The sequence below is a fragment of the Danio rerio genome, chromosome 6 (assembly GCF_052040795.2).
Source record: "Danio rerio strain M-AB ecotype USA chromosome 6, GRCz13ab, whole genome shotgun sequence".
Classification (NCBI taxonomy): Eukaryota; Metazoa; Chordata; class Actinopteri; order Cypriniformes; family Danionidae; genus Danio; species Danio rerio.
The window spans coordinates 39,640,308-39,663,680 of NC_141026.1; the positions used below are offsets into that span (position 1 = coordinate 39,640,308).

The following is a 23,373-nucleotide window of genomic DNA, read 5'->3' on the forward strand; positions in this document are numbered from 1 at the left end:
TTAGATGTGTCCATCATATTATGGATACAACAGGCCACTAAAGTATATTTCTGCCATGCTTTTTACGATTGTAACTAATAACTAAAAACAATACAATAGAGTAACACAATATAAATTTAATTTTCGTTTTTTTGGGGGGGTTGTGATGTGGAAATCTGCTGAACTTTCATCACCTTATCATATTTTGAGGTGGAAAATAACACAAAACCATCAGTCAAAGGTTAACTTTGACTAAATGCTTTCAATCAATAAAACAGCACAGTATCTTTTACCATGTAAGCTTTCTCCTTTTTGCTTGTTTGTGTCCTGACAGAAGCAAGTTTAGTTTTCTCTAAAAAGTGGCTTTATTTGGACCTAAAATAACGTTTCCACAACCATAAGTGCATGTTTATTGCGTACAATGAATGCATTTACAGATTAAATAGAATAAAACAAACTTCAGAACAGCTTTAGGGCTCTGGCAAATTTGCTAGATAGCAATTTTAGCTGAAATGCAGACAAATCTAATAACATTTATGGATATGTTTAATTCACTGTAAATCCTCAGGTAAGAAATGCGAATATATTAAATTCCATCCAACTATTAATATTAGTTAATATAAGCACTTTTGTTTGTAATGCCAACTGATACATATTGATTAAACTGCATGCTGTGTCAGAGAACATATGCACAACCACAAAATATTCCAGTGCCTCTACATGCGTCTGATTGTATGCACCATGCAGACATGTACTTACTGGAATCATATTGCCATTCCACACAGTACAAAGTCGAAAAGATATATCATAACTGAACAATCCTGAGTGTTTGATAATCCTATTTGTGCAGGCTTGCATTGAGTAGTCTTCAGCAAATCTCATGCAAATGGTGAAATTATTATTACTTATTGTGTCCAGTAATGTGCTTGTGTCTGAGGCTAAAGTTGTATTAACCCGGACCTTCCCAATGACATCCTAAAATATAATTACCATTTTTGTTTTGCAAAATCCGAGGTATATATAGAAGACTGCATAAATAAGCTTAATATGATCAAATTCAAGTCATAAAAGTCAGTGCATTACGTTATTCTACCCATAACTCAAATTTATATCAACCTCAGAATGCTTACACATTAGATAGAGCTCTCTGATTTGACAGACAGGTGTGGAAAGTGCTTTTGGTTGATGGAGCAAACTCTTGTTTCAATGCACCATCACTGAAATGAATGGCGGTGACGCAGCATAAAGTCTAATGTGTAAGCACCCTAATAAAAAAGTGCAAAGTTGACTAGTGTTAAAAAAACATGAACAAGAAACACTATTTTTTCAATGTTAAATACATTTTGCAAACTAATAAAAGAGCATCAAGGTTGTGGTAAAATGGTCCTGTTGAGGAGATTTTCATTGAGTGCAATGACGGTTGGTATGAATTGGCTTTCTGTAACAAAGTCTCCAGCTATGATGTTGAGGGAGCCGGTGTTGGAGCCGGGCTTCTGTTGCTTGACCCAGCTGAGTAACGTGGGGTATGTGGACATTACCATATCCTTCAGTGATTCTGTGGGATGGGAGCATATGTACTTCAGGTCTTCAGTAAGATTAATGCCAGTCACAAAGAAGCCGCCTGTGGAGAATATTACATGTGAGAACTGATGTTTTCTTCTTTTCACTGCCTTTTATTTTTAAGCAAATACAATTACATAACATCTTTTCATCTTTCCAAAGATTTTTTTTAAAAATCAAAATAGTAAAATAAGCAATTTATAAAATAAATACAATATTATAAAATAAAATAAAAACTAACAAGGAAATAAATTCACTTTTTTAAAGATAAGAAATAAGAAACAAGAAATTTCCTAAACACAAAAAAATAAAATAACTAATAAAATAAAATAACTCATGAGAAACTATTACAAAAACATTTTTTAAGGTTTATAGTTTTATAAAGAAAAATTAATATTTTTAATAAATATATTTCTTAAAATATAATAAAATTACTAATAATTCAAAAGAAATAAAAATTTCATAAGTATAACATGAAATAACAGGTTATGAGGAGGTATTGTTACAGGGGGAAAATCACTTTAATATGCAGTGATTTTTATAGTTTACAAAATAAACAATGTATTAAAAATTGCCCATAAATAAAGTAGAATAGGTAACACATTACAATAAGCAGGGTTGCCATGCTTTCATCAACAGCAGGTGATTTTAAGGACATTTTAAAGCACCGTTTATTTTTTAATCAAGCACTTTTGTAATTCATACCTCAGCATATGTAGTGCCATAAAAGCCCATCACTGTACTTAACATAATTACTGTACTTAGCTGGCAGCTAGCTCTCTGCAACTCTCACATAGTAGCTCAGAAAAGCTAAGCCAGTCAGTACCTGGATGAGAGACCACATGGAAAAGCAAGGTTGCTGCCAAAAGTAGTGTTAGTGAGACCAGCAGGGGCTGCTCAACCTGCGGTCTGTGTGGATCCTAACCAATGACTGGTCCTAACGCCCCAATATATATTGATGGGGACTCTATACTGCTAATTGAGTGCCGTCTTTCAGATGAGACATTAAATCAAGGTCCTGACTCTCTAAAAATCCCATGACCAAATTCGTCATCCTGGCCAAATTTGCCCACTGGCCTCGGTTCATCTCCTCTCCACCAATCAGCCATGTGTGGTGAGCGGTATGGCACAACATGGCTGCCGCCGCATCATCTAGATGATATAAATGTGATATAAATCCAGATATAAATGTAAGGAATTATTATTAATATTAACATTTGCCTTACACTTAATATTTAATTTAAAATGTCATTTTTACAATTTTTTATTTTTACAGAATCTATTTTTAAAAAGTCATGTACAAAGAACTTTAAACATATTTGTTAAATTCAATACTGGTGATGTTCAAATGCGGTTTGTGAAATATTGGTAAAATGTGCATTATGTGTTATTGTACAAGATTTAAATATAAGATTTTTAATTTAAGAATTTCTTTTTATTTACTCCTATTGGGTACAATTGTTGAAAAGAATAAACAAAGTTTATTTCAAATTTTAGTTATTATATATATATATATATATATATATATATATATATATATATATATATATATATATATATATATATATATATATATATATATATATTTTTTTTTTTATATATATATATATATATATATATATATATATATATATATTTTTTTTTTTTTTTTTTTTTTTAAATAATCTTTTCAGGGGTTTCACCTTTAATTGATAGGACAGTAGAAAGTATAGACAGGAAAGCATAGGGAGCAGAGGCAGGAGAAGGATAGGCATAGGACCCTAGGTGGGAAACGAACTCAGGTCCCCATGAGCACCAGAGTACCATGTATCAATGCACTAACCACTTCGCCATTGCACAGACATTTCAATTTTAATTTAAGTACTTTCAAGGACCTGTGTTCGTACTTTCGAATACTTTTCAGACCTTGAATACATGTCTGAAATTTAAGTATTTTCAAGAAGCGTGGGAACCCTGAATAAGGTTCCATTACTTCATTGGTTACCATATAAATTATTAAAGCATTTAATAATTTTAGTTTATGCGAATTTCAACAACAAAAGCCACTTTTGATAATAAAATATCAATTGTCCAAAGATAAATAATTAGATAAACAGTCGAAATGACGTCAACATGCTCTTCATCACCACAATATACTGTAGGCTGTAGCGCTTTTATCAAATGAATGAATAAAAAAACAATTTCTTAAATAAAATAAAAATAAGGAGACTATTACAGTAAGTTTTTATACCATATCTTTAAGTATTACCTGGTCGGCCATTTTGTTTCCTACGCTCAAATTCCTCGATCAGTGCTTCAGCTTTGGACTTGTTGGCCCACCAATAAGGTATATGGGACCACAATTCTCTGTTGCAGTTGGCAGTATTGTGCTCATAGGAAACGATAACTTGATGACCCTCACTCCATAATTTCCGTAGTGTTACACGCTCCTGACAGAAAAATCAGAAATTCATCAGAAATCATTCATTCATTTTCTTTTCGGCTTAGTCCCTTTATTAATCCGGGGTCACCACAGCGGAATGAACCGCCAACTTATCCAGCAGGTTTTTTACGCAGCGGAGGCCCTTTCAGCCATAACCCATCTCTGGGAAACATCCACACACACTCATTCACACTCCTACACTGCGGTCAATTTAGCCTACCCAATTCACCTATACTGCATGTTTTAGGATTGTGGGGAAAACCGGAGCACTTGGAGGAAACCCAAGCAAACGCAAGGAGAACATGCAAACCCCACACAGAAACGCCAACTGACCCAGCCAAGGCTCGAACCAGCGACCTTCTTGCTGTGAGGCGACAGCGCTACCTACTGCGCCACTATGTCACCTCATCAGAAATCATGCTTTTTAAAAATGTATTTAAATCATCACAGAATTGTATTGAAAATATACTGTTACTAAGGCCAAAATGAAGAAGAAGAAAAAAAGATGCCTACCATTTTAGGGCACAATTTAGAATCAAAAACACTCTTTATAGTTGAGACAAGCAATGAGTGAAGCTCTTGACTGAGGCCCAGGAAGTGGCTAAATGAGAGGATGACCACTTCTTTTGGGTGAACATCCAACCACTCTCTGATCTCTTTTAATACAGTCTGAAATGACACAATACACTGGTTACATTCAAAAAAAAAACTGTTTGTTTACATGCTTTAAACATTAAACTCAAATTAAACAAATTTAAACTACAGCACATTGGACAACAAAATGAAAAGCTTGTATGATTTTGTGCAGTTGGTTGTCTTACCTCCACAGTTATAGTGGTATAAACCCCATGGTAGAAGTAGAGATCATTTGATCTGTCATTAGGCCGATGTGCAATCCTCAGGTCACAGTATCGCACTCCACAATCTAACTGCTCCCTAATGCAAGACTCCTATAGTAAATAATGTAAAGCATAATCATTAACAATGCAGGTGCAGCAACGATAGTGCTTGAATGGCTTCCTAGAAACAAACAGTGAGAGTTTGAAGCATTAAAAGTGAAATACAATTTCCGTATCGCGCCTACAGATTTGAGACAATCTGCCCATCCATCAATGTTACTTTTGTCATAACTATCCAATTTAATTGAGCTTTCGCTATAGCAAAGCCACTGAGTGTTTGATGGATTTCTCCAGGACATCAGACGGCAATTTATTTCTTCTCTTGCTGATAGATTTTAAAGACGCGTGCAATACAGGAATCTGCTGATGCATGCTGGCATAAATTGGTCTATAACCTCATCAGGGATTTGATACCATACAAAGCACAACTGCATTATGTTTAGCCTTTTCAAATGTGACAAAGTCAACATATTTGGAGGTAAGAGATTTGATTATGCTTTCTTGTGGTATAGTATTAGTGATTTAACATGTCAAATATGAATATGAAGATCACCAGGGCTTTCAATGAATACAGGCAATTTACTATTTGTTAAAAAGAAATGTGAACTGTAAAGATGCTGTCAAAGATGTTCCAGTAATGCATACATAATTAATGCGTAACACGTTTTGTAATAAGTACAAAAACACCTAATAAACATCAATGTTGATGATTATATTCATTCCATTGAAGTTAGAATAAAAAAACGGATAAATATGACAAAAAAATGATAAATATTAATCAAGTAAATTAAAAATTTAAATATAAAATAATACGTAATAAAATATTAATGTCAGTCAGGGCAATTACATACCTGTGCTATTGCCCACTTGTAAACAAATGGTCTTATGATGGGTTTCATGTACTTGTCCAGCTTTTGCAACATATCTGGTTGGGTAAGGTCCACTGGGGAACGGTCATTCTTATCCAGACAGTAAGTTATGGCATTATGGCTTCCTGCAAACCCACATAGACCATGACCATAAACACCAAGAAACTACACAAAACTTAGCAAATAAACAAACTACTGAATATAAGAAGACTGTAAAATAAATAAATAAGACATGTGGTCAATGTAAAATTGGAACTGAGGTCACTTTCTTGAAGTGATTGCATGCTCATATAGGTAGACTATTTATTTTACACTCGTCAGACTTGTTTGAGTTAAAACACACAGTAGTGTGATTGTGGTTTATCTAAATAATTGTGAAACCTGCGCACCAAAAGAGCAGACCGAGGCTGCTGAAAGGTTTTAGTTTGCGTCCAAACAAACAGGACATGACATTGCAAAATGTGACCAAAATAAAGATATACACCTCAAGCATATGAGTACTCATATGACTCCTTGAAGAGCCCCTAAAATACATTAAAACGGGTCATATTTTGGTTTCGGGGGTCTCCAACAACAAGCTGATATGCATGCAAGGTCAAAAAACACTTTCATTGTCTTATAATACACATTTACTTTTACCTAATTATCCCAATGACTCCCATATGATTCGTTCAGCGATTCATTTGTTTCCAAACCCCTCCTAAGCCCAATGCAGGAGTGCATTAAAGCAATGCAATTAAACTCCAGCATATTGCTATTTAAGTAAAAACAGTGACACAAATTCAGTATTAATGCACACAGTGGCAAATGCTGAACTATTCTGAAACTTGACCACTGCACGTGTATAGGAACAGCTGACGGTGGCCATAGCAATGACAAACGGCAGTGGATCACGAGCTCACAAACGCATTTAAATCCGTAAACAAAGCAGTACCCATCACGTTATCAAAGTGGTTTTAGACATGATATGAGAATATAAAGAGTTAACCAGATACAGTACAAGCAGTTACAAGTAACAAAACACAATTAAATACATAGTTTGCCAGTTAGAGAAAAACAAGGAGGCAACCATTTCACATATTTCATAATCACACTTACTTACACCTGTGAAATGGAGGAAGAAACTGATCCATGAACTGTGCACTGTAAAGTTCCTGTCAAGCTCAGATAAAGTCCCATACATCAATAGTCTTACTGATCCTTCCTTTAACAAACGGCCAATGAATCCCCCATTGTAAGCATTAGAAAAATGACCTCAACCACTGACTCTTCACAGTTTCATGTTTTGGTAGAGAAAATAACTCTAACCTTCACCTCACACTTCCAATAATATCTAGCTGAGCACCGCGTCTACACAACTTGATTTAACCGGGATCTACTACAGTGTTTGTCTTCCTCTTTTTCCTGCTACTGTGTTTGTGGACGGGGCCAGGGGGTTTAAATTTTCCCGTGTTTGCGCGCACAACAATTGGGCAAAGCTTAAGTTTCGAATCGACGTCACACCAAAACGGCTAAAGACTCATTATCAAGACGAATCATTTGAAGCACTTTGAGTCAACTCTTTTATAGATTAATCAATTGTTTTTAACACTGTGCACTTTCAGATTTGAGCCTTAGCTGGATATTTCACTTTACTTAGAGCTGTGTTACACACGGTCATTTTCAAAAACCCATAATAGGGGCTCTTTAACAATTTTTAAAAGCTCTTCAAGTCAGCATTGAGCATATAGTCCACCATACAGCATTGTTTTGGATGTTCGGTAAGTTCTGTTGCAAAATATGTCATAAATTAAACTAAAATTTGTCTTGTAATTTTTAAGTGGATCTTAAAATCCCTGTGAAATTTAAATTGTTAGCTCGCTAATCTGTGCGAGTTAGTAAAATCTGAATGCTCTGGAATGTCATTCCTTCACTGATGACATCACTCTGAAGGCTTTGACAGAAAACTCTTAACCACTCCTCCCTAACTATTAGTTTTCTTCAAGTGAGAGATGACAAAGTGGAACAAGGTAATATATCTCCTCCCTTAAGTGAACATTCTGTTTTATTCAGAAATATGTCACACTACTGAGGTAAAGAGAGTAAGAACCTCTGGTTCACACTGACTTTATAAATGACAGTGAGAATGCTAAGCAAACCAGGATTAAACATATTACTTTGATTTCATAGACAAGGCTTAAACCTAATCTAAAATGTAAGTCTGAGCTTTTTGAACTTCTACTGACTCGTTGTACAATATATCCGTGCCTTTGTTAAGTCTCAAGATGAACAATAGGAATATTTTATTTTTATTTTTAAATAAATTTACTGAAATGTCCTTAGGGCATCACGGTGGCGCAGTGGGTAGCACGATCGCCTCACAGCAAGAAGGTCACTGATTCAAGCCCTGACTAGGTCAGTTGGCATTTCTGTGTGGAGTTTGCATGTTCTCCCCGTGTTTGCATGGGTTTCCTCTCGGTGCTCCGGTTTCCCTCACAAGTCCTAAGACATGCACTATAGGTGAATTGAATAAGCTAAATAGGCCGTAGTGTATGAGTGTGAATGAGAGTGTATGGGTGTTTCCCAGTGTTGGGTTGCAGCTGGCAGGGTATCCGCTGCACAAAACATATGCTGGATAAGGTGGCGGTTCATTTCGCTGTGGCAACCCCGGATTAATTAAGGGTCTAAGCCGAAAAGAAAATGAATGAATGAATGAATGAATGAATGAATGAATGAATGAATGAATGAGATGTCTACTGAAATGTGCCCTAATCCTGGTTTAGTCTTTGAAACCAAGCCTAAGAAAAAAACTTGCTATTTTGGTCTAAACCAAAATCACCAAACTACAAGTGTGTACACAACCTTACAATACAAAGCTGTGGATTTACATTTAACCATAAAAAATGTCACAACACAGAACATTTTTTAAAAATCTAAATTTTCAATACTCAGAGGTGCATAATACGAAACAGCAGTCTTCATGCATGAATGTATTAATGAATATGTGTGCTTAATTACCTGGAATAGCCATGTAACAGATAGGGGTATCCCACAGTGCACTGGGCAGATGGGCCATCCAGTTGTCCATCGGCAGCTCACTCAATGACACTTGACTGACCTCCGATGTCATCTTGGATTACTGTCAAAATGTAAAGAGTTGATTGAATGACATGTAACCTATAATTTCCGAACTTTGGGGAAATATCTAAAATAATTATTACTATGTGACTATCTTTGAGTGACCAGGTAATATAGCTTAACCAGAAACAAGACAGCTTCATCAATGACCAACATCATCTTAAACCAACATCAAACCAGTCTGGACGAGCATGGAAATCCATGGAGGTTTGTTTAGCAGGGAAAACACTGAAGTATATTCAAATGTAGGATCTCAGTCAAATGAAATGATGTGAAATATCACGATGAGTTACAAAATATCAGTATTTACCAGGCTTTTTGTTTCTAAATCCAGGACGAATATTACATAAATTAACTATTTTAATTAGCTCCACGTGAGTAAGGTTAAACCGGCTTCAACAGACAGACGCTGATGCTGGAGGACTCGAAGGCTGCGAAGAAACGAGATAATATTCGTCCACTTTACAAGCTCCCAAAGCACCATGGTGGTCGTGGAAAAGTCAAGTGGACGCTACGCGATGCTGAACTTATCATTGGCGGTACAAGGTTGAACAGGGCTGGGTATCCACAAGAAAATCCCGCGTTGATAACCGAAACAGTCCGGAAGAAACTCTCTCTTCTCCGTAAAATGATGATAACGTTTAAGTTATTTTTACACTTTCCTTCTCATTTCATTCGTCAAACGATTCTAAACACTACGTTAAGATAAGTTACAATTTGGAGCGATTTCAGAGGTATAAATGATGATAGAAACCGCGCACTTGTCCACCGCATTCTCCACCCGGCCAGTCTGACAGTTATAGAATCCTACTACGGTGAAGGATTTGCTCATGAATATTAATTACGTGACTAGACGTTCAGGCTAGCAGAACGAAACGATTTGCTGAATTTGACTTATGAATATTAATGACGTAAGGAGACGCTTTTTTCCCGTAGGAGGAAATGATTTCGCGATGGAGAGACGGCAAACTTGCCTCATGAATATTAAGTAGAGGAACTGGCTGGGCTAATAGGAAGCGTCGTCAGCCTTCCTTAATACATATTCATAAACCTTCCCCATAGTAGGATTAGTAAAGTGCCATGCGGGAAGGCGAACGAGGGGTTAATTTATTTGGCAGATGCTACTGTACTTTCTAAAGAGACAATGGAGCACGTGATAAATGACTGTGTCAATATAGAGTCATTCTTTAATACAGAATACGCTCGGTTGGGTAAGTAAGTTTAAATCTACTCGCTGTGTTTTTAGGACTGGTGATGCAGCTCTTCTCTGCTGCTCTGAAGCTAAACTGCTGACCTCAGTGTTGTAAGAGAAACAGTGTTTAGAGATGACACTGGACTTTTCTCCAATACCAGAGTACATACATACAAGAGGAATCTCTGTAGCACTATTATGCGGGTCAGTTTGATCTGTTACATTAAAAGAGAATCTTTGAAAGAATTATGAATATAAAGAAGCAATGGAACCTTTTTATTTCAGCTGTGCTGCTCCATTGTTTTCAGTTTGACAAAGCCAACTTAATCTGACTCCAGTTGACCTTCTTTTTACTAAACTGAAATTCCATAAGAACAGAATGGAGTGGCTCCAAGGGCTTCTTTGTCTTATTATGCCATGAAACCCCCATTTTAAAGACAATGTTTGGAAAAACAGACAATACAGTATTTCATTCATAGCACAAAAGGGCTTTTGCACATTATGCAAATTGTAATAATAGTCTAATGTTTATTGCATTCATTGAGAACACAAGTAGATGTTATTCTGTTATTGTGCTCCAAACTGAAATGGCTCTTGTGTGATAGAAAGAGCATATGAAGAAAACCCTGTCTGACATTTTCCTATAAAATGAGCATTTTTCTCAACATCCTGGTTATGTTCAGGTATTTCACTTTAAAGGCAATGAAAATAATTTATAATGTTATATAAGAGTAAAATTACTGAACAACACACAATGGCTGAGAAAAATGCTAATTACAGATGAAAATTTTAGACTGCACTTAGAGGTTTTATTTGCATCTAAACTCTTTTATTTGCTGATTATTTGCTAAACATGATTTTGTTTAGGATATTTACAAATATTGTTATTTGACATCAGATTATTGTTGAGGTAATGAGCTCTATGCAGCTAGAGTTTTAAAGCCAAAGATAAACTTCTGGCGAAAGCTTAATGTGACTTTTTAATTTCACAAGGTTGTAATTGCAATACATTCAGTTAAATAGACTTAAGCGTTCATTTAGTTGGTCAAGCCTAAAACGAGATGAACGACCGTTGTAACCACTAGCTCCGTCAGTATCAACAGGCTAGGGCAGAAATTACACTGAAAATACTGGGGTCAAATAAACTGTCATGTTATAAAGACATGGATGAGGGAAATGGAATTTTATGCAGTACTTCTTGTCCGATCTGAGATCCACTTCATGTCGTTTAACTAACAGGCAAGTGAAGATCACTAATTTTTAAAGAAATCAGATCTAAAACGTGACAATTTTGTCATGGAAAGACAGTTCACGGAAGCCCTTGGGCTGTCTGGCTGAAAATTAAAAGTCTGTGTGCATATAGCGCATTACACAGCAATCATTTCTTTCTTTCTAATAGATATCTTGGCTTAAACAAGGCTAAACTTGGACTGTCAGTGAATTTAGACGGCTAAAATAGTCCTAAAATAGACTAGTCATCAAATTATCTATCTAATCTAGTCTATTTTTGGACTATTTTTGTTCACTGACAGACAAAATGTAGCCTTTTTTAAAGTCAAGATCTGTCTTTAAATGTTTCTTAAACAACATTTATTGATGGGTATTGCTACTTTTGATCATTGCTGAGTAAAAGTATTAATTTATGTGAAAATATATCAAACTTACTAGCCCCATATGTTTACACAGCAAGCATTTTTAATAGACGTCTTGACTAAAACAAATCTAAATTTGGGCTTTCAGTGAATCTAGACGGCTAAAAATAGTACAAAAAATAGACTAGTCATCAAATAGTCTATCTCGTCTTGTCTATTTTTGGACTATTTTAGACGTTTGTTCACTGACAGACAAAATGTTGCCTTTTTTAAAGCCAAAATGTGTCTTTAAATGTCTATTAAACATAACATTTATTGATATGTATTGCTATTTCTGATCATTGCTGAGTAAATGTATTAATTTTTGTGAAAATATGTCAAACCTACCAGCTCCATATTTTTTACACAGCAAGCATTTCTATTTTGTTTAGAGACGCCTTGAGTAAAACAAGGCTAAATTTGTGCTGTCAGTGAATCTATACGGCTAAGATAGTCTGAAAAATAGACTAGTCATCAAATAGTCTATCTCATCTAGTCTATTTTTGGACTATTGTTAGAAGACGTCTGTTCACTGACAGACAAAATTTTGCCTTTTTTTAAAGCCAAGATGTTCTTTAAATGTCTAATTAAACACAACATGTATTGATATGTATTGCTACTTTTGATCATTGCTAAACAAAAGTATTCATTTATCTGAAAATATATCAATTTACTAGCCCCATATTTTTACACAGCAAGCATTTCTGTTTTTTAACTAGACATCTTGACTACAACAAGGCTAAATTTGGGCTGTCAATGAATCTAGATGGCTAAAATAGTCTAAAAAATAGACTCGTCATCAAATAATCTATCTCATCTAGTCTATTTTTGGACTATTGTTAGACGTCTGTTCACTGACAAACAAAACAATGCCTTTTTTAAGCCAAGATTAAACACATTTTTGGTGGGTTTTGCTACGTTTAATCATTGCTAAATAAAAGTATTAACTTATGTGTAAATATATAAAACTTACAAGTCCCATATTTATGAACAGCAATGTGCATCTATATATTATTTTCAAGGCATTGTGCATTCTAAAAAAAAGTCTCCTAAGAGTTTTATTTATTGTTCAAGTCCAGAGCTGATTGATTATTCAATATATGTTGCTTGCAAGATTAATATGTTTATGTTAAAAGGTGTTGACAATCCGATTTGGAGGTATCTTCTTTCTATTCTCACGTGAACGGGTTCATCCAGTTTGTTTTATGGCGATCTAGTTTCTAGTACAGATCCAGCTCTAGTCAAACACACCTGGCTGAATAAGGTCACAGAGTTTACTCAAATTACACGGGTGTTTTAAAGCAGACTGATCATAGCTGCTTTAAACTCGCACTGCATCCAAAAGTGCCTACTACATGCATAGTAGGTATTAGATTTGTCCCAAAAAAACTTGGTCATTGAAAAAGCATGTTCAATATAGTATGAATGTGTGTACTATGAATGTTAGTCGCGTGACTCTTCTGTGGCCCCATAGAGAAGTACACGTGTCCATCAAATGTGAATCTTATAAGAAGTGGCAGGTAATCTGGGTATTTTTAGTATGAGAATGCCTACTGTTCTCTGCTTTTTTGGCTGTACACCCAGAAGATTCCAATCACACACTCTTTATTTTAAGTCCTACTAGAATCACCCAGGAGGTCACAGGAATTAACTAAGGCTTAATTACACTGAATTAAGACATTGACATAAATCATTAAACTAATATACACTCACTGAGAGTAATCAACAGAACAGAGAACAGATGTAAATAAGTAACTATTGAAACAAAGACCCTTTACCACAATGGTGGCTTAATAAACATAGGATTACAGGTTCAAACTGGTTTTCCAGACCAGTTAAACTTGGCATTGCTGGTACCAAGAATCATATATATTTTTTTAAAGATGCAGTACCCACTTGTTAAGTTTGACATCACGTGAAGCGACTTCCGGGTCCAAGCGCTCTATTCGGGGAGACTCATGAAATGTTAATAATAAACGTTTACAAAGCGATTTAATACGTTCGAAAATCACGATCGCTATATATATGTCCATGCCTAATATCCGACAGCCAGAAAGTTTTTCATTTTTTTTATAAATTGTTAAAATTTTGGTATTTATTATGCAGCAAGCCCAGAAATTGTTGTGTACACAATGACTGTATATAAAATTAACTTTAATGTGTGATATGAATAAAAAGTGATCATAAACTAATAATTTCTCAACTCAAATGAGTGGCGGCTTGGCCGAATTTGTCAGGCCAATAATTCCCAAAATTCTGATAAGTGGCTCAAACTGTTTGGGCAGCCGTTCACGCAGATCTGCCATTTGCACGCGCTGCATTCACCTGCACATGAGAGAGCGCAAGAAAAAAAAAATGCTGAATCAAAACTTCGTAAAATCATGAATCAATACTAAAGTTAGTTTTGCATGCTGGAGGATGGATGACATCATGGCTGAAGTATTTTTTTTTATTCAGCTAATGTTTTGATTTAAACCTATTTTAGTCATGCAAAGCCAAAGTCTAAAGAAAACACATGACATGTCACTTGTATCTATTTGAATGGGGAAAAGTGTAATGTCAATACAGTGAAAGAAGCCCACAAGAAACCCTATCAAACATATCTATAATAGGGATTATGGTTACTTACTAAGTTATTAACGCACAGCAATACCACACAAAGAAAGGGTGGACTTTAAAGAAATAATCAATGTGAGGTGAGCTCCATTATAGTGCACTGGACAAGTCTGAACAAGTTCGACCAATGCATCCATGAGGCAGGCAATTCGGTACAATTACATAATCTATCGACTTAAAAATATCGGCCTAACTTCGACATCAGACTGATAACGATAACATTGAAAATAGCATTTATCGGCCGATAACGAGTAAGTGTTCCTTTGACTCATACTTTAATATGCATATAAAGAATATCGGCCAATATACCGATATCTGTACTTTTTTACTCCCTTATATCAGTATATTAGCCCCCCAAAAATCGGTGGGATAATAATAAAATTGAAAACATTATTAAATATTATTGCACATCTGTTTTGTGAAAGACTTGAATTTAATCAAACATACTGTACATTTAGCACCTTATTTTGCAATAATGGCTGTCTGATTCTATGCTAGCACTACCTAAAGCTGTGGATGTTTCTTTTAGTGTCTATGATTTATATTTCTCTTTTAACAGAGCAAGTGCTGTGCTGTTTTAACACCGCAGTCAAACTCAGCTTTTTCCTCAAATGATCAATAAGCCTTAGGCAGCAATGAAGTCCTGCCCGAGCCGCAAACACAGCAGCCGCTCAACCAAAAGAAGACAGTTGAGTCTGAAGATAACCTGGTTAAAGCTTGAAATGAACATCAGCTGACAGGTGAGCATTATTATTACACACTGTAACATTTTTAGTTGAATCAAATGAACTTTTCTAGTCATCTCTACTTACACCAATTAGATCGAAATATAGAGTTAAACTTAGTATAACTTAAATTATGTTGTTAAAACCTGATAAACTTATTCAAATAAGTTAAGACAGCATTAAAATATTGTTGTCTTGTCTTCTTGCTATTAGAGTTTTACAGTGCACACTCCAAAAACTTTCAAATTGGTCTAAATGTTGACAGTATAAAGGGAATATAAAGAGTTTAGACCAACAGTCCATACTTGAAACTAATTTAGGTTGAATTACGCCAGTGAGGGAAACTGGAAAAGTTTGATTGCCATCATAAATCACACACAGTTGTTCTTCAGGTTAATATGATTGAAGAGATAAGCTTATTTATGAGGGTAACAAAGCAGCCATGACTTTACATAACACATTTAAGAATGAAGAAATGAAATTGTTCAGCGATCATCATTATTATCAAGCGCAGGCTCTGTGTTAAAGCTCTTGAAAATGTAAATGATTCAGTGATTATGGCGTTCTCTGCTTGTTGACAGCAGGAGGCAGGTGCAGCCCGAGGAAACTCCACAGAGTGCTGAAATGGTGGTTTCTGGAGCGGAGAAGATTAATAAAACTGCAGAGAACACTTCCATTTGGACTAGCCAGAGGCTCTGGGAGAAGAATGAGGTTGAAGAAAAATGACAGAACGCTAATCACTGCTTTAAAGCTTCACATGAACATGATCTGTGTGACCTGACGATCTGAAGTGGCAAACATGTACACCAGTTTGGATTGTGAATTCGCTTATGCAAAGCATTCATTTGATAAATACAGAAACAGAAAATTATTAATGCTCATATATTTACAGGGTTTCACCAAGTTAAATTTAAGGCTTTCAAAAGACATTTTTTAAGACTATTATGAATGAAATTTTAGACTCATAAAGGGCTAAAGGCTAAGGAGTTTTTCAAATGGCCCAGATGGAAAAGATTTTTATTTGCCCTTTCAAAAAATTATTATAATTGAATACATTTAATAAAACATTATTAATAAAAAAATTATATTTTGGCTATTTCTTAGCAAAATATTTTAAAATGTTGTGTAAAAACAAGCTAGCTTGACCTGTATCCTTACACTTTTTTTTTTTTTTTTGCTTAGTCCCTTTATTTATCTGGGGTTGCCACAGGGGGATGAACCGGCAACTTATCCAGCATATGTTTTACACAGCAGATACCCTTCCAGCTGCAACCCATCACTGGGAAACATCCACACACACACATACACTACGGTCAATTTTAGTTTATCCGATTCACCTGTACTGCATGCGTTTGGACTGTGAGGGAAACCGGAGGATACGGAGAACATGCAAACTCTAGACATAAAAGCCAACTGACCCAGCCGAGGCTTGAACTAGTGACCTTCTTGCTGTGAGGCAAATGCTTTTAAAGTTTTAAAAACTATAATAAACTAAATCTATGCACAACAATCTGTCCAGGTCGTTGTCCTCAGCAGTAACAGGGATCCTCCGATCGATCATCTGGAGAATCATTTTATGACTCGAAAGGTACTCACCAATCTGGTCAATTTTATGACCCAATGGCAGGTGTTTGTTTATGAGTGTACAGACAGAGGAACCAGATGATAGTTTGAGAGCAAAATATTGGAATGGTTTTGTATTTATTTAGGCCTTTTTACATATAGAAGAACTGAAAGTTCTGTATTTTTGACAATATTACAAGTTCACTAAAACCTGACTGAACATTTTAACGAAATAAACATTTTTATTAATATTTTTAAACTTGAATATTTAATACTTTTTGTCATATACTTGCTGCAATAAATATGTATTTATAGGTTTAACTTCGTATGCATCAAATATGCACTCTAAACTTTTTCTTGATTGAAACATGTTGAATTCTTCCATCATTTGCAATGTTTCTAAATTGCTTTGTTAGTTGTTTTTCTTACCAGTGTTTTTATCTGTTTTTAAACTATTATTTGGTGTAAAGCTGCTTCTGACCATGACATGTCCACACTAAATGGTTATAAGATACATGTTTAAGAGATTATATGCAGCATCCTTCATTTATTCTCTTAGGTAAGGAGAGATCTCCACCTAAGGATCATACTTGGAGGAAAAATGCTTTATGCATTATGAGGCTTGAAGCATCAGAATCGGTACTTGGTATCGGCCGATCACCATGACAAGGAATCAGTATTTGGTATCAGCTGCAAAAATCCTGATCCGAGCATTCCTTCTTTAAAACGAATATTATTGTAAGGAAATTAATTAAATTAAACCATTATCATAAAAAAGTTACAAATGCCCTTCTTATATAAATAGTTTTATTGAGATGGATTTGTTGGTGATTATATGGGTTTTGACCAGATTGGGTAGCTATAGATGAACAAAGGAAAATTAAAACCTGTTTTAGACTTTTTAAGGGCTAAAATTTGGATTTTGACATTTAAGACTTTTTAAGACCCAACAGAAACCCTGTGTAAATATAGTTAATATTGTCTTTAATATAGTTTTTGATATTTTCAGCAGAAATCACTCCAGTCTTCAGCCTCATATGAAAATAATAGCAATAAGCATTTTTTTTTATATTTTGTGCAACTTAATATCTTGGTGAAAATTAGATTTTTTATTTTTTTTGATAAATGAACAGTTTTTAAAAGAACAATATTTGTTTGAAAATGAAACCTTTTACAGCATTAAACATCCTTAGTTTTTTTTATAAAAAAATTAATATTGTGTGTGTGTGTGTGTTTATATATATATATAAACTGTGAAATTTTTATCCAAGGTTATTATATCGTCATAATCTTATTCATAATCTATATTGATTGGTATAAAAGTAACAATAGTTTTAAATTCATAAAGTTTCATGCACTGCATAAAAACCTGTTTTCAAAGCATTTAGTTTTTCGAAATAAAAAGATCAAAACATTCTACAATCAAGATGCATTTGCTTGAGATGAAAATGGTCATTGTATAACTTTTTAGATAGCTAAAAAGACTTTCTTTTTGTCTTCAACTGTTTTTGACTTAATCTTTGATCATTTGTAGTGAAAAAAATCACCAAAATTGCACAAGATATTACAAATGTCTGTATATAAATGTCTGTTTTTGCCATTAATACAGTGTTGCAAATGATGGACACATGAATGAGTTTAAGCCAAAACATGTTACTTGTCTAGTGGTGAAATACTACATCTAAAAGCCAAACAAAAAATGCATTCTTGCTTTATTACAGGCCATTTTCATAGTGTTTTGAAACATTAAAAAAGACTCAGATGCTGAGAAGTGACAGAAAATAGATTTGAGTAGAAAAAGAAAGAAAGACTGTACTGAAATATATTCTAAATATACAGATCAAGCTCTGACGCTTCATTCACTCTCCACTCTCACCAAAGACACAGATGGAAGACTGCATTTCAGCCGCACACCAACACACTCTCTCTTCCAGCTCAAGCATGCCAACTTTAACATCAGCAAAGAAATGACAGAAACCAGCAAGCAGGAGGAAGAAAAGGCAAAGAGGAAGGAACTGAGGGCTATAATAGAAACAGCAACAGTCAGAACAATCATCATTTGTCAGATCAGAGTCCTCAAGTCTTTTATTTTTTTTGCATAAGCATGTCAGTAAGAAAGTATGATGTTTCTGTACGTGGAAAACACCTCAATGTTTTCCACGTCTCAACACGAACTACTATGTACAGTCTAAAAAAACGACCTTGCTTTTTATGTACAACACTGCTTCACCACCCATAATACTCTCATGAGTCCAAGGGCAGCAGAAACACATCGGCAGGATAGAAAACACAGTGATAAATCAGTCCCAACACACACACACACACACACACACACACACACACACACACACACACACACACACACACACACACACACACACACACACACACACACACACAAATAGACTAACTTCACTTCCCCAACCAGCCAGCCATGTTTTGGCACTCAACAAAAAGCAAACAAATGATCCTCAACAGAGGAAAACTAGAATCTGGCACTTCCGATGTACCACCAGAAGTCTAAGAAACCATAATAACTTGTGGCAGTGGGATGTTTGTAATGCTTTTTGAAGATTGTCACCTTTGCACCGATGTCCTAGAGCCATAAGAGTGTTTTGCTCGACTGGCAGACTTGACATAATCTCCTCTCTGGTTTTGAGTCCTTCCTCCTTGCCTGCACTTCCCTTTGGCTTCGGGTTCAGAATCACTGAGCTCTGCATCCGGACAGTAACCATCGCTTTCCTGAGACGCTCTGCCGCCCCCTTGCGGCCGCTCGGTGGAAAGAGGTTTTGAGAATCCGGAGGACTTGCGTGAGTTCTTTTCAAAGGTCCGAAGGTCCTCGGTCCGTACTAAACTCACAGTGGCCTCCTTGAGAGATCGACTGAAGTGCTCAAGAGAGGTTTTGTGGAATCCCGATGGCTGACTTTTCCCTGAAATCTCACTGCGGGGGTCTTTCTCGCTGGCCGCCAGGCAGGAAGTGTCTCTTTGGAGAATGGGTTTGTCTAGAATGCCGTTGGATTTAATTTGCCGCGTTTTTTCCGCTTCATTTTTGGTCTTCCCGTTGGATGACTGACCGTGAAGGGCGGCGTGCAGAGCTAATGGTTTGCCTGATTGTTTTACCGCTAACGGTGGCGTCCCGCCATCTCGTCGGATGTATATGGAGGCGGGTAGGATACCGTTGATTCGCTCCTCTATTCGTTGTCTTCCGAGATGGAGCTGCGGTTTGCCCTGACCGATCCCTCCTTCACTAGTGTCATAAAGGTTGCAGCTGTTATCCGGGCATAAGGGTCCATTACCGGATTTGGAGCTGCTTTTGCCGTTACCGAGCTGTACTTTGGGCATTTTGAGTTTTAAGGTTATTCTGGGAGGAGGGTGGAAAAGTAGGTTCTCTATTGAAGAGGACACAGGAAGCCCTGTCAATAGAAGCAGAGGTCAGCCTGGAGTCTTTTTTGGCTCTACGAGTTTAACTCCAGTAGGACTTTAATTTTAAACACTTTTGAAATAAACATTTAACCCTTGTGCGTTGTTCAAATGGACTTCACTTTTATTATGTTTGTGGCTGTTTTTGACTTTCCCATTGACTTTCAATATGATATTTTTGATAAAGCCATGACACTGTATAATCATGCATTCTTGAGTGCTTCTGGTTTTCCCTGTTGGGAAGAGGTCAAATTTGTCATTTTTTACTGTTGATCATCAGCTGGCAGCATTAACCCTTTAGATAGGCTTGTACAAAATTGTTTCTGGTTTAGATATAGAGTTCTGTGAAGTATAAAAATAAATTATAGTGTATGCATGATTACACTTACTATGTTATAAGACAGTGGTGGGGAAACTTTTTATACCCGAGGGCCACATCAAGTTTGCAAACAAAACTGAAGGGCCACATGTCAAACCCTTCAGAAAATAACTTATTTATAGTGGCAGTATGCATAGATCATGTAATATCGGACCGAAACATGTCACAATCACATTAACACAAAACAGATTTAAAAAAAATAATTATTAGTAAGTCAAATTCACAAGCCAAATGAATTTGCACTGCTTATTATATTTATCATCACTTAATCTTCATAAAACAATAAAATAACCTCATAAAATATAATAATGATGTAATAATTTTTACAGTGGAAAATAGAAAAGATAATGTCTGATAGAAAAAATCTCATATTAACACATTAAAAATAATTCTTAAAGTTTACTGTTCAGTCAAATTTACAATAATCTAATTTGCACGGCTTTTAGAAAATAAAGCTTGAAAATAAGATTAGATTAATATCAACAGCAACACTCACGCAAAATACCCAGCTGATTCAGTCGTTGCCTGACGACATAAAAAAAAGCGTACAGCGCTCCTTTTTTTCTTGTCAACAGAAAGGCAGTGCACCTCGCGTTTTTGGATTGTAAATGCGTGTTCGTTGTGATCTGCCCCTTAGGTTGTAGTCCTTAAAAACAGCAATACTTTCTTGGCATATTAGACTTACTGCTTTCTGTCTGATATTGGTGAAGTATTATTGTGTTGTCCATTCTTCCTTAAACACACGACATTCAGAGTCAATTTTTCTTTTTGCCGTTCTCATTTTCAGTCATTAACGGTCGAGTGCATTTTAATATCTGAGAGTGTGTCCTAATTCTACTGGTTGCACTAACTACTGCGTGCTATACTGCCATCACATGGCGTTCACTTGTATTCATTCATTAATTTACTAATTCTGAAACTAAACTGTTACTCGGAAGCAGGGCCGGATGAAAGTTTTCAGTGGGCTGCAGTTTGTCCACCTCTATTCTGAGAGCTGCTAATTTTAATTTTCTCAGACATATCAAGATAAGTGTGCGAAGGTCTCTCACACACTGTAACTCCTTATAACATCATATTTTGACACACTTCTTTGCCGACCTTGCGCCACCTTATCACTCCTGTACTTCAGCAACTTCACTGGCTTCCTGTTAAGTCAAGTTTTGATTTTAAGACCTTGATTTTAACGTATACAGCAGTGCATAGGCTAGCACCTGACTACATTTGTGACCTGGTAACTCTCGCCACTCCCACCCACAGGGCAGTCTTCGTTCAGCATCTGGACTTAGATTGTATCTCCAACCCCCCACCCCTTTAGTTGTGGACATGTTCTACCCCGCTCGTCAGTTCTGCACGCTACAGGGATGCAACGATTAACCGATTTTAATATTAACCGTGGTTTAATTTGTCACGGTTAATCAATCGTGAAGGCTTCTCAACACCGTATTTCTGCATGGAACAAAACTGCTGCAACTTAAAGTTATGCCAATGGTGCGCTAGTTTAAAGTTCTGAGCTTGTACACAATACGCACGCACATTGGATCAAAGACTTATTATAACTATGGCTGAGGAGGTTTTTAACTAAGGGCCATTCACATATCCCATCTTTTACACGCATGCAAGTTCGTTATTTCCAATGGAGGCACGTGGTTTGCGTGCATATTAGTGCCTTTCAGACAAGTGTTCAGCAGTCTTTGACTTCATTTGTTCTATTTAAAAGGGAAATACTTAACTAATATGATGCTTAAATTTACATTGGACAAAAACTATTTATTTATTTATTTTTGTTCTGTCATTTATTTTCAGTGTAAAATTACTACTTGTGTTTAAATCCCAAAAGCATTTTTCACTTATTTTTAAGTCCAAAGATAAATGGATTATTTTGTTTATTTTTTGTTATTTTGTGCTGTATTAATTGGTTACTGATAACAATTTAAAATATAAGAAGTTTTCATGTGATTTTCTAAACTAGTATTTTGCAATGAATGACTGCATAATAACTGTGATACACGTAATAATTCCCTAGACTATAATCGTACAACCAAAATCATCCCTTGCACGGTACTGTTACTGTTCGCCTTGTAGCGCTTTGGGTCTGAGAAAAGAACGCTATAAATAAAATGTATTATTATTATAAAAAATGTAGCTATAATGAAAGTTAATGGGGCAAAAACAGCCACAATCACAAAAAAAAGGATAATAAACGTGCCCAAAATGTATTGTTGATATAGGTTTTTGAAACTTTTCAAAGCATTTCCCCAAAATATGTGTCAAAATAAGATTCATCACCAAACATCATTCCATTGGCCACAACTTCAATGGACTGACAGTTTCAATTAACTATAATCTTTTATGTGAAGCTGCTTTGAATCAATCTACATTGTAAAAGTGCTAAAGAAATAAAGATGAATGTAATTGAACTTTCTCTGTGTTTCAGCAAAATTAACACTCAAAATCACCTCAGAGTGGATGAAAACATCCCCAACAGCACACAAGGGTTAAATGCACTGTAAGTAAACTACAAAACAACAAATCAACAAATATAAATACAAGTTAGTTGTTACCTGCAGACAACTCTTGGTTGACAAGCTTAACGTGTAGATTGAAAATCTGTTCTTGAGCTTTACTCTGGGACAGCTTCAGTTTCTCTCTTCGACTCACCATGTAGCACAAGTTTCTCACCTGACAACATGACACAGAAATATGCATAAAGATCATAATGTTCAAAAAAAAAAAACATTGATGGTTTAAAATATAGAATTATAACCATACAATACTATTAATGCTTCAAATACACACATTTATTTTGTATATACATGATTATTTGCTTAGATTTACTGATTTACTGACAACTTATTTTTGAAGTAGACTGCTCATTTGGTATCTTAACAAGTTGCAATGAGTATTATTAAACAAAAAGAATGATAAAAAAAATAATTATTAAAAATAAAAATCTATTATTATTAATAATAACTGTATATTAAAATGAAAAAAGACATTTATT

At 35.4% G+C, this 23,373-nt stretch overlaps 3 protein-coding genes across 5 annotated transcripts in view; 1 reads left to right on the forward strand and 2 right to left on the reverse strand.

Moving 5' to 3' along the window:
* The window catches only part of LOC147836428 (uncharacterized), a 719,152-nt gene that overhangs the window by 118,518 nt on the left and 577,261 nt on the right, over window positions 1–23,373 (forward strand). The gene's annotated exons all lie outside the window — the stretch shown is intronic.
* On the reverse strand, window positions 361–9,638 carry plcxd1.1 (phosphatidylinositol-specific phospholipase C, X domain containing 1, tandem duplicate 1). The gene is made up of 7 exons (XM_087257631.1): window positions 9,157–9,638; window positions 8,727–8,847; window positions 5,712–5,854; window positions 4,783–4,911; window positions 4,475–4,630; window positions 3,788–3,968; window positions 361–1,600 (listed from the first exon to the last, which is right to left on the reverse strand). The coding sequence occupies exons 2-7, from the start codon at window positions 8,836–8,838 to the stop codon at window positions 1,344–1,346; spliced, it is 978 nt and encodes a 325-aa protein (XP_087113757.1). The 5' UTR covers window positions 8,839–8,847; window positions 9,157–9,638; the 3' UTR covers window positions 361–1,343.
* jade3 (jade family PHD finger 3) overlaps window positions 18,632–23,373 on the reverse strand; it is a 34,261-nt gene continuing 29,519 nt past the window's right edge. For all 3 annotated transcript variants that reach the window (XM_087255024.1, XM_087255023.1, NM_201652.2), the window contains 2 exons: window positions 22,934–23,051; window positions 18,632–19,986 (listed from right to left, as the gene is read on the reverse strand). In XM_087255024.1, the coding sequence (XP_087111150.1) occupies window positions 19,151–19,986; window positions 22,934–23,051 (954 nt within the window). In that variant the 3' untranslated portion in view covers window positions 18,632–19,150. The remainder of the gene's footprint in view (window positions 19,987–22,933; window positions 23,052–23,373) is intronic.

Excerpts from the sequence above, each read along its gene's own strand:
- plcxd1.1 (XM_087257631.1), bottom strand. The coding sequence starts at position 8,838 with ATGACATCGGAGGTCAGTCAAGTGTCATTGAGTGAGCTGCCGATGGAC. Across the intron at positions 4,912-5,711 it reads ACAAGTGGGCAATAGCACAG|GAGTCTTGCATTAGGGAGCA; the intron begins GTATGTAATTGC and ends TATTTACTATAG. Across the intron at positions 1,601-3,787 it reads GAAACAAAATGGCCGACCAG|GCGGCTTCTTTGTGACTGGC; the intron begins GTAATACTTAAA and ends TATTCTCCACAG.